At 29.9% G+C, this 14,877-nt stretch overlaps 1 protein-coding gene across 1 annotated transcript; it reads left to right on the top strand.

The window, feature by feature from the left end:
* On the top strand, positions 1–2,569 carry LOC114755383 (ervatamin-B-like). The gene is made up of 4 exons (XM_028944258.1): positions 1–463; positions 555–787; positions 885–1,019; positions 2,144–2,569. The coding sequence occupies exons 1-4, from the start codon at positions 1–3 to the stop codon at positions 2,363–2,365; spliced, it is 1,053 nt and encodes a 350-aa protein (XP_028800091.1). The 3' UTR covers positions 2,366–2,569.
* Positions 2,570–14,877: the final 12,308 nt, after the last annotated feature.

Raw genomic sequence — 14,877 nt, 5'->3', positions numbered from 1 at the left:
ATGGCTTTCTACCCTAGTATGTTCCAGTTTCTTTTCCCCTTGATCTGGTGTTCCATTCTGATATGTCTCTCTTCAGGATTCCCCACTGAAGAATCCGTTCTCCCTTCAAAAGGAGAACAAGAGTTTGGAATATTCCGACAATGGATGAAGGAGTATGGGAAAAAATACCCAAACTCTGAAACCGCCGAAACCAGATACCAGATATTCCGCAAGAATCTCAAGTATATCGAAGAGACAAATGCCAAGAGATCTGGGTATCGTTTGGGACTCAACCATTTTGCTGATATGAGTTCTGAGGAGTTTAAGAGAGTATACCTCCGTCATCTACCGACACCGAACACGAACAACTCTGCCGCCGCGAGGTCCGATTTTGTACTGCAAGTGGACTCCTGTACACCGCCTGCTTCTGTGGATTGGAGACAGAGAGGAGTGGTGACTCCAGTTAAAAACCAAAAGAGATGTGGTAAGTTGCCTTAGCTCAGATTAATTGGTAGCATTAATTTTCTCTGGAACCTGAATGGACCAATAATGGATTAATATCTGATGGTTCATAGGAAGTTGCTGGGCGTTTGGAACCATCGGAGCTATTGAGTCAATAAACGCAATACGCACAGGGGAACTTGTTTCTCTCTCAGAGCAAGAACTCGTAGATTGCGACTCTGTAAGCGATGGTTGTTCAGGTGGATACACCAAAAGTGCCTTTGAATGGGTTATAAAAAATGGTGGAATTAGTGAAGGAGATGATTATCCTTATACAGCTCGAAATGGTATTTGCAAAGCTAGCAAGGTTCGTTTACTCTCCCTCTCTCTCTGTGCCACTATAACATTGATGATATCTTCTGTGCGTCTAATATATTTGAGATTTCTTATATGTGTTTGTTAAGCAAAATGGAGGCAGAGTGGTGAAAATTAACAGCTATGGGAAAGTGCCTAAATCAGATGCGGCTCTCTTATGTGCCGCTGCTCGGCAGCCTGTTACGGTGTCGTTGGATGCAACATTTCTTCAACACTATCGGGATGTAAGTCTTTTTTTTTTTTTACCCCCCTCTCCTCACCCAATCTTTAGTCTGTGTTGCTTATTTGGTTTTATTATTGGAAAAGTCCCAATTAAATCCAACGGAAATACTTAAATTCAAATTTAGGCCTATCCTTTTAACAAATTCCTAATCAAGACATGAGAGCTAATTAGGGATTACTAAATTTTGTTAAATGACGATAATGCCGCTTTTTATTTAAAAATGAAAATTGATTATATTATCTCTCTAAAGTGGTTCATTATCTCTTATGATTAATATTTAGATAAAATAAATAAATAATTTTTCAGTGGTGAAATTTTGCATATATGACTAAAAACCTTCAAAATATTTTCATAAAAAATTTCAAATTATAATATAAGTAGTCCTTAAATAAATATTTTTTATTTTCAAGTTGCAAACATTTATTTTAAGATTTTAAAATATTTTAATTATAATCAATATGTAATGTTAATTTGAAATAATTTGAGTTTTTGGTTGGATCCAACATTGCTTAAATAAATAAAACTTATGTACATTACAAGAACTGAAAATAAAAAATATTTATTTAAAAAAAGGTTACTTATATTTGTAATTTAACATGTTTTATTAAAATATTTTTAATAGTGTAAGTTATATATAAAAATTTCAAACATTGTAAAATTACTTATGTGTTGTTTGGTCTAAAAAAACATAAGAGATGAAGGATCACCTGGGAGAGGTAAATAATCAATTTTCCTTTTTAAATAAAGAAGAGTATTCTGATTATTTAACAACATTTAGAAATCCATGATCGGGTCTCATGGTCTAATTAGGAATTTGCTGAAAGTGTAAGCCTAAATCTGAATTTAAGTATTTCGGCTGAATTTAATTAGGATTCTCTCTTTATTATTCTACTTGATTATTTTATTGAATTGATCTTTTGGGGTTTTCTAATATATATAATCTTTCTTTAATTTGTCTCCAAAAATTTGTGGGTATAATTTAATCTTTGAACTGTAGCGCACAAAGTAACGACAATGACATAATTTTTATGATACCTGATCATGTGATAATTTTTTTTATTATCAAATATCAATTATATATGGTTTTGAATTTTTTTCCAAATTACTTTTATTGTATTTTGTTAGGGAATTTTCGATGGAGGGAATTGCGAAAAGGATTCAACTTACACGAATCATGCAGTTTTGATTGTTGGATATGGTTCAAAAGATGGAAAAGATTATTGGATTGTTAAGAATTCATGGGGAGAAAATTGGGGAATGGACGGATACTTCTTGATGAAGAGGAATACAGACTCACCAAGTGGAGTTTGTTCTATCAATACCAAGGCTTACTTCCCCTCTATATAGGCTTCTGCATTAGCTGCCAAATCTATAGTCAATCTCCCAGTTTCATATTGTGATTAACTCAAGTCGGTATTATAAAGTTTAAAGAAGAAGTCAAGAAGTATTAATTAACTATATATAGTAAAATATGCTATTTTTATTTAGATTTGTTATCATGCAATTATAATAATTACAGTCAATTTAGATTTGCACCTGATTGGTGATCTTATCGTTGAACATTGACTCCACTGGCTCAAATAACGCCAATTGGTGGGATTAATTGCTGTTCTGCGCATGACCACATGGCACATAGTGTAATGCAAAGTATACGTGGGTTGACTCAACAGCAATGGATTTCAATCACAGATAATTAATGATGATTCCATCTTATTCAAAACATAGGAGCTAAATAAATAATTTATGAATATTAATAAATTTATTTAAATGAGTTTTTTGAAAATAAATGAATATTGGTTTCTCTAAAATAATTCTTTAATTGTAGCCTCTATTTATAGACACTCCTTTTGATATATATATATATATATATATATATAATTTAAAGGGTTAGTTTGAAAAAAAACTTATATAATTGAGAGGCCGAACAGATTAAGATATTACATTCATGATCAAAGTAAACCCTTTAACTACCTCATAAGGAAGAAGGAATAATATTAGTTGATGGCCCTTTCCAAGTATCATCCACGTGAATAACGATTATTTTCTTTAGACTGGCTCTAAATTATTATTTTCTTTCATACGTAGAATTATATGCCCTTGCTTGGATTGATTCCATGAAAAGGATCGCATGTAATCCTAATTTTTTTAAAAAAATTATGGAAATGTTTGGTTAGACTTTTGTGATGGAAAGCAGGCTCCATTTTGTGATGCTGCTTAATTACCTAAAATAGCTGTATTAGAATTACACTGTTGAGACATATAAATAGAGATGGAGACCTCAATCCAGTGCAAAAGACGCTTCTGCTTATTTAATATAATACACATAAATATACAGTTTTAGTTCATAATATGTGCATAGACAGGACAATTTTATCTTTTAATTTATTATTTCTATTTATTCACACAATGTTTGTGATCTATTCACACATTCTTTGTAATCTAATCTATTTTGTCTCTCAAATTTATAATGTATTACTTAAAATATTCCCATTGATTATATATATTAAGGAGTTTTCATCCAAAACAAGTAACGATCTATTAAAAAGAAATTTTGAAGAAATCAGCCCATATTTATTACAAATAATTAACTTAAACTAATTTTTCTAATTAATCTAAATTAGTTAAGTAGCTCTTATATTAGACACTTGAGATAGTATTCTCTTCCTTTTTTTTAGCCTGTGAATCTCATTCCCTTTATTTTCAATATAAAATTTGCTACACATACTCTAAATGAGAAGTCAATTTCTTGTTTTTTTAAAAGACGATAGGCTCTTGACTCTCTAGTCAATATATCTTGAATAAATATCTATCGACTCACTACTCAATAGTCAATAAATTGAAAAATATCAAATACACATTAAACTAAGGGAGAATTACAATAAGGTTCTGAGGAAGAAAAATAATTATTAAATAGATCTCAATAACAGTCTAAATAACTTGTAACAACAAATCCTAGAGTGGAAAATGATAACTTTTAAGACTTATTTTGTAATTATTGTATTTTGAGACCTCATTCTAATTCTCTCTTAATTTAATTTTCCACGCATGTTTGGACTTCCACTATGCACATGTTAGCGTTCTTTGACAGTCGGTCTGTAACAAATTAAATTGAAATGTAGTTTTCAGTCACATATTCTATTACCCTCATTCCTAAATATAAAAACCAGTAGAAAGACTTCATTTAATTTTAAATATAAGACCACAATCTATTTTGTTTCCTAAATTTATAATTTTTTTTCAAACCCTCTTTACACATATCAGGGGCTATTCATGAAGAGGTAGTTTACAATGCAAACCAGCGCACATATTTTCACTAATAACTAACTAAAAAGATTTCTTAATCAATTATAAATGAGATAACCCGGACAACAATTTTCATTCCTTTTGCTTCCGTGGGTCATACCCACACTATTAATAATAATAAAATGAATATTCAATCCAAAAAGATAATACTACCTCCGGTCTTTAATATAAGAGCTGGTTAACTAATCTAAGCAGATTAAAAAAATTAGTTATGTTAGTCATTTGTAATAAATAAATGTTATCTTCTCTAAGAGATCCTTGCTAATCGGGTGTTATTTGATAAAACATTTAATATTTGCAACTACTAGAAGAATAACCTTAGAAAAATAGATAAATACAAAATATACTAGGGTTTTGTATTTAGGAGCAAATTGAAAGTCAAGCCAACTCTTATATTAAAAATCGGAAGTAGTATATGTGAGCGCACGCATATATATATATATAGTAATTAAGAAAAAGGTGATATCCAACAATACCCATATATCTTCGTCCAAAATTTATATCCCTATTCCGTAAGGACTAAATGCTGGAATGAAAATTTGATAACAGCCAAATAAAATATATAGTAGAAATACTACCAAAACATCGTATTACTTCCATCCTAAGTTGGGGCAATTCTGGAAGTTGCCTAAAATTAGAAACTCCCAAATGTGTATTGAAGGTAGAAAAAAAAATGTCTACAACCATATTTGGGGATCAATTATGGTAACAAATGAAATAGTCTGAAAAAAAAATTATTTAACTTTTAGAGTTTTGGTTAATTAAGTTATAATTAGGCAAAACTAGTTATGACATATACTAAGAAGAAGACTCAAAAATAAGGGAAAATTATTTTAAGATTAAAATGAATTTATAAAAATGATTTCATGATTTAAAAATGTTGACTCATCAAATTTATTGGGTGGCTAAAGTCCGTTTAGATCTAAAAATATGAAATTGATTATATTAAAATTTTGTGCATATTTTGTCGAAACATTTAATTGCATATAAATTCATGAGTTAGCATTTTGCATTAAATGAGACCAATTGTATCGAGATTAAAAGACTAAAACACTTTATAAACTTAAAGGACTAAATTAAAATTCAATATAAACTATAATTGCATGTAAATTCTTGGGTCATTACACTCTGTTTCTTTTTGCAACTTGATTTTATTAAGAAAACCCCTTTTTATTTCATTTTTAAAAAAAAAAATTGGTCAATCCTTGTGGAGTACGACACTGCTCACCCTATATATATAATAAATATTATTGAGTGTAGAATAAATTCAATTAATGATGATAGATTGTTCCTAAAATAAGCCTTCCAGAAAATTCTATAAGATAACTCATGATATAATGAGGTTAATCATTAAACAATTTCATCTCGATGCTGGGTAAGAAACCAAATGGAAAAAAAATTAGGAGAATGTTTGGATTAACTTTTCAGTAGCAATTTTACGGTGTTCGAGGTCAATAAGAGAAATTTTGTTTTCATTTACATGAATTTTTTTTTAAATTGATTCTGGGAGTGCTTGGCATCAAGTAAAAACACTTGAAAAAAGTGCTTTCCATAAGAAACAGCAAATTAAAGGCACAACGCATTCCCTCAGCGAAACAAATCCAATTAGCCCAACACAACTTAAATGTCTTGGTCTTTAACATATGGTACAGCTCGAGGGTGAATCTGGACGGGATCCGTATTTTGCTGCCAGAACGCAAAGCCACCATGCCATTGTTGGGACTTTCTTCTTCAGGCAGATTTTACTGAATTCTTCGTAACTCATGTCTGATAATTGATTCAGCCCCAAAGTATAGCTATCTCCTTTTGCGTTATGCTCTCTGATTTCCTTCAACGTGGTTTTGAAATTATATCTCTGTGTCTCCTCTTTTAGGGTTTTGTATTCTCGTTTATGATCCTTCTTCCGCTCTTGAAAGAGACGGTAAACTTCTTCGTCAGAAGGATCTACGCACATTCAAAACAGAATACTTATCAGAACACTAATCCCCAATTTAAATACAAATTCACTATTTGAGAACATAAATATGTAGATTGAAAGGAAAAGGACGATTCAAAGCACATGAACAAACCTGCTCTTTCGGAAGATGGAAATCATAGCGATTGAATCTGTAACCACAACGCCATGCCCAAAAAGAGTGGAATTAGGGATTTAGGAGGCGAGAGAACCTGCTGAAACTGAGAGGCGATTACCGACTGCCGCGGCGAGGGCTGAGCTGGTTTTATATACGTGAGGAATTTTTTTTTTTTTAAACAAATCGGAGGTGGGACCATACTGGCCCTAGTAGTATTAGGGCCAATCTGAAAATTTGGGGGGAAAGAAATAATTGCCAACAGAAGAATTTTTACTAAAACAAGGAATATAAATAGAGTTAGAATTTATTAAAATACACAAACATATCAATTAATCATCATCAATCAATCAGTCAACTTTATCCTTAAAATCTTCTAATATTCAGGAAGTATTTGGCAAAATTTAAGAAAAGCACTTTTGAAGCCCAAACTAAGGTTTAGTCCAAAAAAAAAATCCAAACACTCCATAATTTTTTAAAACCATGGTTTTGTCATGAAACCATGGTTTCACCATAAGCAAATTTTTTTTGCTTTTTAAATCAATCTGGTCAGCAAAATTTTTGGCCCCATTATTGTCAGCGTCAAAACTTCATGCCTTCACCTTTCTCCTCCTTTCTCCTCCCTCATTCTTGTTGTTTTTTTTCACCAATTCTCCTCCCTCATTCGACAGTTGATTTTAAGGTAAAATAATATTTTTCTATTGAAAAATATTCATCTTTCTAAAAACATATTTAATCTTATATATTAACAATTAATTAATTATATTTTTATACATTATTTATTATGTTGGCAAAAAAAATAACAAATTTATTATTCTGGTCATTAATGTAGGAACTAATTGAGAAGTTAATATTGATTCTAAATATAAGACATATTTTATGTGATTATCAATTTTTTTCACATTAACCCTATTGATGTTCCCTCAACAATAATCAAATAGGAAATAGAGAAAGGGAATTAAAAAAGATGCTCAAGATGTTTTAGAAAAAAAATCATATTAACTAATTCAACTAACATTCTTAATTTACTCGCATTAGTTAATTAGATCTTACATTAAAGACTAGAAAAAACTTCAAAAAAAATAAAAATAAAAATATATCTTTTATGTAATTATAATATTAACTCATATCTTTCATGATAATTTGGACTTAAAAAAATATTTCCGATGACAACTATCCAAACACTTATCAAAATTACTTTTTTCACAAAATTTATTCTCAAAATCACTTTTTTTCTAGAAACTATTCTCCAAACCATGGTTTTGATTTATTCTAACATCCCATTAGTTCGCTTAAAATGGGTCACGTCGGGTTTAGCAATGAATAAATACTTTCAACCAATTAAAAAATAATGTTAACCCACTAAATCATGTTCAATTCTCATGCCATGCTTGCAACTGCATATGACCAATAGTAACAATAATAGAGAGACTTAAAGTACTCCAAGTATAGAGCGGTTTTATCATACCAATGAATTTTCAGTCAAAACACAAATTCAATTCAATTGAGTAATTTGTAAGATAAATTTTGCGCAACAAATCAAGTTTGATCAAAATAGAAGTGTCGGGGGATCAAGATTCACCTTGTGGGATGACTATACTATTTGAATTGACTCTTTGTAGTTATGGTGGTGGTTGTTCCTAAATTGTCCTAATTATATCTTATTTAATTATCTGGTAATTTAGTTGGCCTTAATTTATCAAACTCGTCCGAGTTAGATTTTTATTTTTTTTGCCAAGCATCCGAGAGTTTAGATTATATGATTGTCAACTACAAAATCTATGTTGAGTGAGAGAGGTAAATTTAATTGAAACCAAATGTATATTGATTAAAAATCTAAACAAATACTTCATCCTCCCAAATTATAAGCAACATTAGAGCTTATCACACATATCAAAATGTTAGTTAAAATTAGTTAAACACAATAAATGTGTAAAAATTACAAGTTCTTTCACTAAAATGCCCATATTTATGAGGGGAGTATAAAAGAGAGAATAAGAAAATTATTATAATAAAAAGAATTATGGAAGGGAGAGAATGTGTGATGGAGAGACGATGGTTTGAGAAATAAGATAATAAATATATAGAGCATTAAAATAAGTAATTAATGAAGGCAAAATAAAGAATTCGCTATAAAAATTTAAAACAACTTGTAAATGTTGCTTATATTTAGGGAAAAGAGGGAGATGGTAGTTGTTACTTATAATATGGGACGGAAGGAGTAGTTATGACAGAAAAGTAGAAATTTAGTCTCTCCCAGTTAGGCAACATTTCGCTATAATCCCAAATGATGAATTATAAATCACAAGGAAACTAATAGATATATATCTTGTCAAAACTTATATTAAATATGTGCACCCGTCACATAAACTCATATGGTAAGCTTTTATAACTTTATCTTTACTACAAAATAACTAATAAAATATAAAATTCTTAAAATTTATCCTTTGCTTCCATTTTTATACGATGATTTTCTATGCCAAATAACTCTTTTGTGGTAATTAATCTCATTTGAATAGAGACATATCCAATTTAACATATTTGCCGTCGTTATAGAAGTCCGGAAAACTTTGGGTAAGACATAAGTAATCTTTTATAAAAGCTAAATAATTAATTTTTTGATATTAAAAAAATTAATTATTTGTAATAAATATGTGTTAGTTTTCTTATAATATTATTTCTAATCATGTGCATGATAACAACCTATTGATAAAAACACCTTACTATTTGTCATGAATAGGAATACTTTAAAAAAATTATAAAATTAAATAACAAATAATATTAAACGAAAAAAAGGACCAGGTGTAGTATAACATTTCGGACGGTAGTATGACTATATTGCTCATAAAAAAAAGTATGACTACATCATATTGTTAGCCACTTAAAAACTAACCACATTAAGAGAATACAATCCTATAAAAGATACTAAATAATAGGGTAAAGTAGTGCTTAACATCCTGAACTTATTTTATAGATGCACTCAACACCCTAATCTTTTAAAGGGTGCAATTTTACCCCTTATTTTTTAAATTTGGAGCAATTTTAATTAGGACTAACTTTGCATCAAACTCCGTTTAAAAACCTTGACACATGGCTTTTTGTTTTTGAAAACTTCCACATAAGCATATTCACATGGCACCTAATAGTAATGAAATTTCCACATAAGCTTATCTTTATATTATCATTTTTTGGTGTGCCTTTTCTTTTTAATCACTTAAATACTATGATAATACTAGCTCTAAATTTTTTAATCTCTATCATTGCAACTTGTAATTTTTTAAATCTTAACATAATCATTTTATTATTAAAAGAAAACTAAAAATACATATGTGATTTTAGACGGAATGAACCATTAAGAAAAGGGAAAATTTTAAAAACAAAGCACTTTATTCTTTTTTACTTTCAACCAAGAAGAAGGGCCAAATTGATCCTTCAAATCGTATTATGGCCTTTTTGTTTTTTTGTTTCCTCACTATTTTGTGCAGTTCAAAACAGAAAGAAGCAAGCAGCAAGTCTCCCGGTTTCATATTTTTTATTCCAGTCTTGGATCATTTCAAATAAAGATGTCAATGCACGTTTATTAAAGGGAACAAAAACATGTAAAGAACACAATTCTTTTGGAGAACTCTTGACTACTTCTTCATTAGTAAAGTAAAACAAGGTGCCCAACCCAAAGTTCATAATAATTAACTACAGGAGTCTAGACCAACTCACTCTAAATAAAAGAAAATCTGCTCCGTCAAATTTACTATCAACTACTGATAGACCTTGATAAAATAAAATTATTAGGAAAAATCAGAAATTCACAGTTTCCCTTTCAGGAGCCATTCATCTCAAATCATCCTGCATTATTTGCTCAAATAGTCTTGTCGAATCAGCTTGAATACTGTGATTGAACATCTATAATTTTGAAAAAAAATCAAGCGAAGCACATATATATATATGTATGTATATGTAACATTGAGAATGCTCCTATTGATAGAGTGCCCTGTGTATTCAAGCTCCTATCTAACAAGTCTTGCATCAACAATTGGAATACCAACTGTGAATTTAACGTTGCTGACAAACTAATAGCTTTCAAACTCCAATTTCTGCAACATTTTTCAAAAAAAAAAAAGTTACAGAAAAAACACCATTACAACCACAAAGCAAGTATGAGCATTTTCAGCTTCTTCATACTTTCAGCAGTTGCTTCGAATTGCCTCACCAACGCAACCCATCTGAGACTAATATGACTTTGATTTACTCATCAAACATTTAACAAGCGTTTACTATTCACTGTCAAATATTTAACAGGGGTTTACAATAGAGAGTAAAGCCGCAATGAGTTTCACGACGAAGAGAGCCAGAAAAGCATCGACAATGTTGTTGAACATGATTGGGAGAAAATCGCTGATCACCTTTGATGAAGATGACAGGAAGAAAAGAGCCCACCATGCTGATGAAGACGATAGGTACAAGCGGCCACCAAGTTCCTGCGCTTTAGGATTCCTGAACAAATTTCAAAGTTAAAAAATGAAAGTTAATAAATTTTTTTAAAAAAATTCAGACCAGCCATCTTCCATGTCATCTGCTTACATGGAAGTTCTCAAAAAAAAAAAGGCCATGTGTCAAGGTTTTTAAACGGAGTTTAATGCAGTTTAATGCAAAGTTAGCCATAGTTAAAATTGCTCCAAATTTAAAAAATGAGGGGTAAAATTACACTCTTTAAAAGATTAGGGTGTTGAGTGCACCTGTAAAATAAATTCAGGGTGCTAAGCGCTACTTCACCCTAAATAATATAAACGTAACGACCAATATTTTATAACTAAAAATTAAATAAACATTTTAACTTCATGTAAAACTTAATTATTAATTTTTATTAAAAATAAGAATAGAAAAAATTAGAAGCAACCTATGTGATCTCGAACTTTCACTTAATTGGAATTTATGGTCGGCCACCTCTGACATATGAGAGCATATGGGCATTAGTGGCACTTTTGCTTCCATGAATGACGTGTTAAGTGGAGATTTTGGAAATAAATGAATCCGTAAATCGTCGCGGGTTTGAACTTTTTTAAGTGTTTTTTTTAAATAATTAATAAATGCATCCATCAACTTTGATCATGTTTGAATTTCTTATTGTGTACTCATAATGCAACTCGTCCTACTCGCACTAAGAATTTTAATTTAAGCTACTCCAAAACCGAGTTAAGTCTCTACTAAAACATATACTCCTTCAGTTTTAAATGTAAGACTCATTTTATAGTATAGTATAATTTATACTATAAAATGATTTTTATATTAAGAGCCAAAGGAGGATACTCTAAAAGCTAGCCAACTTGTTTCTTATACCCAAGAATGTGGATTTGGTTGACTCAACAACTAACTCGCTTTTTTTAAGTGGAGCTTTTGGATACACATTTTCCTTATAAAACAACTTATTAGGACACAAATATCTATTTCCTAATCAATGGGAATTGATATATTAAACGTTTCAATCAGATTAATTGAATTTAATAAGAAATATATAATATGATGAAAATACTTCTAAATTTAAATTTTAAAATTTGAAGTTGAGATATGATGTCTATTTAATTATTCATTCTCCATTTATTTTCTTCCCACGAACGTGTTTCGTGGGATAGCTCTCCAATTCCTTACCCATCTCATCCAATTCAAAAGCAAACTTAGTTGACTATACGATCGAGTCAACTCAAACATAATTGGGGGTTCTACATAAATAATATACTTGGAGCTCATTAATTTGTCGGTCAAACTTGGTTGCCTCTTGAAATTTCTCAAAAGTTTTGCTTATTGGAACAAAGGCATGGTAATTGGAGGATTAATCTGGCCAAGTTGCTTAGGAAATTATGCGGAGAATTTTTCTACAAGTTTAATGCTATCCAACCCAACACACTATACATTTGGTTTTTCATATCAAATCCTTCTACATGCCCATATGAGTGTCTGTATCTCTGTTTTCTTTTAAAGTTCTATTTTAATTAAAATATATATTTGAAAATAGTTTTTTAGTTTACTATGGAAGTTAATACTACTCCGGACCACGCGCGTAAGTTGATACTCCAAATTCCAATTTGTAATTATGTTGAAAATTAAAATTTTCACAGATCAAGCTAGACAAAAGGTTAGAGAATTTCATAGCTTAAAAGACATCTAGTTTTTTTTGGCAAAGAAGCATCCAATACTTTGATATTATTTTCAAGTGTATCTAATATTTTAATCTTATTTATGGTATATTTAGCAACCTGATATTATTTTATTGATGCATGTATCATCTTAATGTTATTTCTTAGTTGCATCATCACTCTAATGTTCTTTTATAATTTAGGACGCTAATAATATCAGCATGCTGGATGGATTATAAATAAGATTAGAGTGTTAAATGTACCTAGAAAATAATATCAGAATGTTGGATGTTACTTTACCCTATTTTTCACAAACTCAATTCAGTGTATATATATGTGTGTGTGTATACTATGCTTGATACTTAATATAAGACCTAGTTAACTAATTTGAAGAGCTCAAGAAAGTTAAATAAATTATTTTAAAGTATTACATTTATCACTTTTTCAAACTTATTTACTTGGCTTATAATCTAATAATACACATAAGTATTTTAAAAATATTATTAACATATGCTATAATTAACTACTATGTCCAGTCCTAAATATAAGACCTAGTATGTAGTGTAATTCATACTACAAACTAGGTTTATATTTAGGAGTAGAGGTAATAATGTTTAATTTCATTAATTTTTTTAAATTAGTCAACTACATCTCATATTAAGGATTGGGGTGATAATTCGATTGCCATAGTTGTTTTCCTGTTTGTCAAGTGCTTAAACTTTTACTTGATTTTTAATCAAATTTCTATAGTTTTAGGGGGGCTGGTAAAAAAAAAGTGAAACTGTAAGAATTTGATTACAAAAAACTACAGAGATCTGATTAAAATCAGATGAAACAATAACAATATGATAAAAAATTATTGGAACTTAATTAATAGTCAAATGAAAACGATACTATATTTGGACCCCACATATCTCTTCTCTCGGCGTTGAGGTCTTTAGAGCACTTTATTGTAAGTTGAACTGTTCAAATTTTTTTTTTCCCCCCTTGCCAATGAAGTGTGTCACTTGCAAGGAGACAGAGAGTTCTCTCATTGGTTAGTTTACGAGCAATTTCATACTATCATGGGAAAGTAAACTGAAAAGGTGTCGTGTTTGAAACACGGTTTACCAATAACCATTAAATGGTGGCCGATTGAATTGTTTGGTTGGGCTTTTGTAAAACATTTTGTAATACTACTTAATTACCTTAAATAGCTGGATTATAATTACATTTGACCTGTGAAATGGGATATAGCTCTCTTGTAATTAGATGGAAAAGACACTACTGCCTGTATAATATGCACGCACAACTTTAATTCCTTATACTACATATATGTAAGCGTGTGTATGTATAGTAATATAGACAGGACAATTTTACTTTTTTATTTATTATTTCTATCTATTTACACATTTTTTTAATAATCTAACCAATCAATATTATACCTACGCATCATATTTTCTACAACAATATACCAAATAAAACCATATAAACATCATTATATTTCATTACAGGGTCTTCATCCGGTGCTTATCAAAATTATAGTGCAATCTAGATGATCTCATATCTGATATGGACATGGTTCATATTTAGAATTTTTAATATGCAATTTTGTCAATAATAAATTTATCTTTTAAAGAAGGGTTGGTTATAAAAGTATCTTTATTTTGAATTATGTATCTATTAAAATAAAAAGTTAATTAAAATATAAAAAAATTTAAATCCAATCTAAATCATTTAAAATTAATCTGGATGGTTCAAATTAAGATGAATACTCCATACTCATCACAATGATGAGTATGGAATCAGCTCCCATATTTTCTTATCCGTCAACACATAATAGTCTAAACATAATAATGAGATGTAGACTATACACAATTCCATTAGTATTCTTCTTGTCAATGATGGATTATGTTAATAAAGAACACTAAAGTCTGCCCAATAACATGCCTTTTTGAAGTTCATAAGTGTATCACGATATCATTAACAAAATCACCAATTCAAATTGCAAATTTTAAGCTCCCGCATGGTTTGATCAAGTTCAATATAAAATTTTCAGTCCAATATAAAATCTTGTATCAAACTTCACTTCTCCCAAGCCTTGATAGTGGGCTGAAATGTATCAATATAAAATATATGGTCAAAATATGAGTCATTCCGACCAAGAATAAATAAATTCTCTTTTTTTATAAGGAGAATAAATTAAATTCTACGGTATTGCTGGAAAAATATATTTATATGAAACACACTAGCATTTATATTTTGTCTTTTTTCTCCACAGGTAAAATGAATCACACTATAAATACCTCGTTGCTGGTCTCACTTCCATGCAGGCTTATTTGAAGTTTCATCTCTCAGTATGTGAAACTCCAAAACACGC

Source organism: Neltuma alba, unplaced genomic scaffold (assembly GCF_004799145.2).
Source record: "Neltuma alba isolate B1F8T4 unplaced genomic scaffold, ASM479914v2 tig00010267_pilon, whole genome shotgun sequence".
Taxonomy (NCBI): Eukaryota; Viridiplantae; Streptophyta; class Magnoliopsida; order Fabales; family Fabaceae; genus Neltuma; species Neltuma alba.
Note: the sequence above shows the minus strand (reverse complement) of the source record. Positions and strands in the feature narration are given on the sequence as shown.

Coding starts and splice junctions, on each gene's coding strand:
- LOC114755383 (XM_028944258.1), top strand. CDS start 1: ATGGCTTTCTACCCTAGTATGTTCCAGTTTCTTTTCCCCTTGATCTGG. Junction 464..554: donor TAAAAACCAAAAGAGATGTG/GTAAGTTGCCTT, acceptor GATGGTTCATAG/GAAGTTGCTGGGCGTTTGGA. Junction 1,020..2,143: donor TTCTTCAACACTATCGGGAT/GTAAGTCTTTTT, acceptor GTATTTTGTTAG/GGAATTTTCGATGGAGGGAA.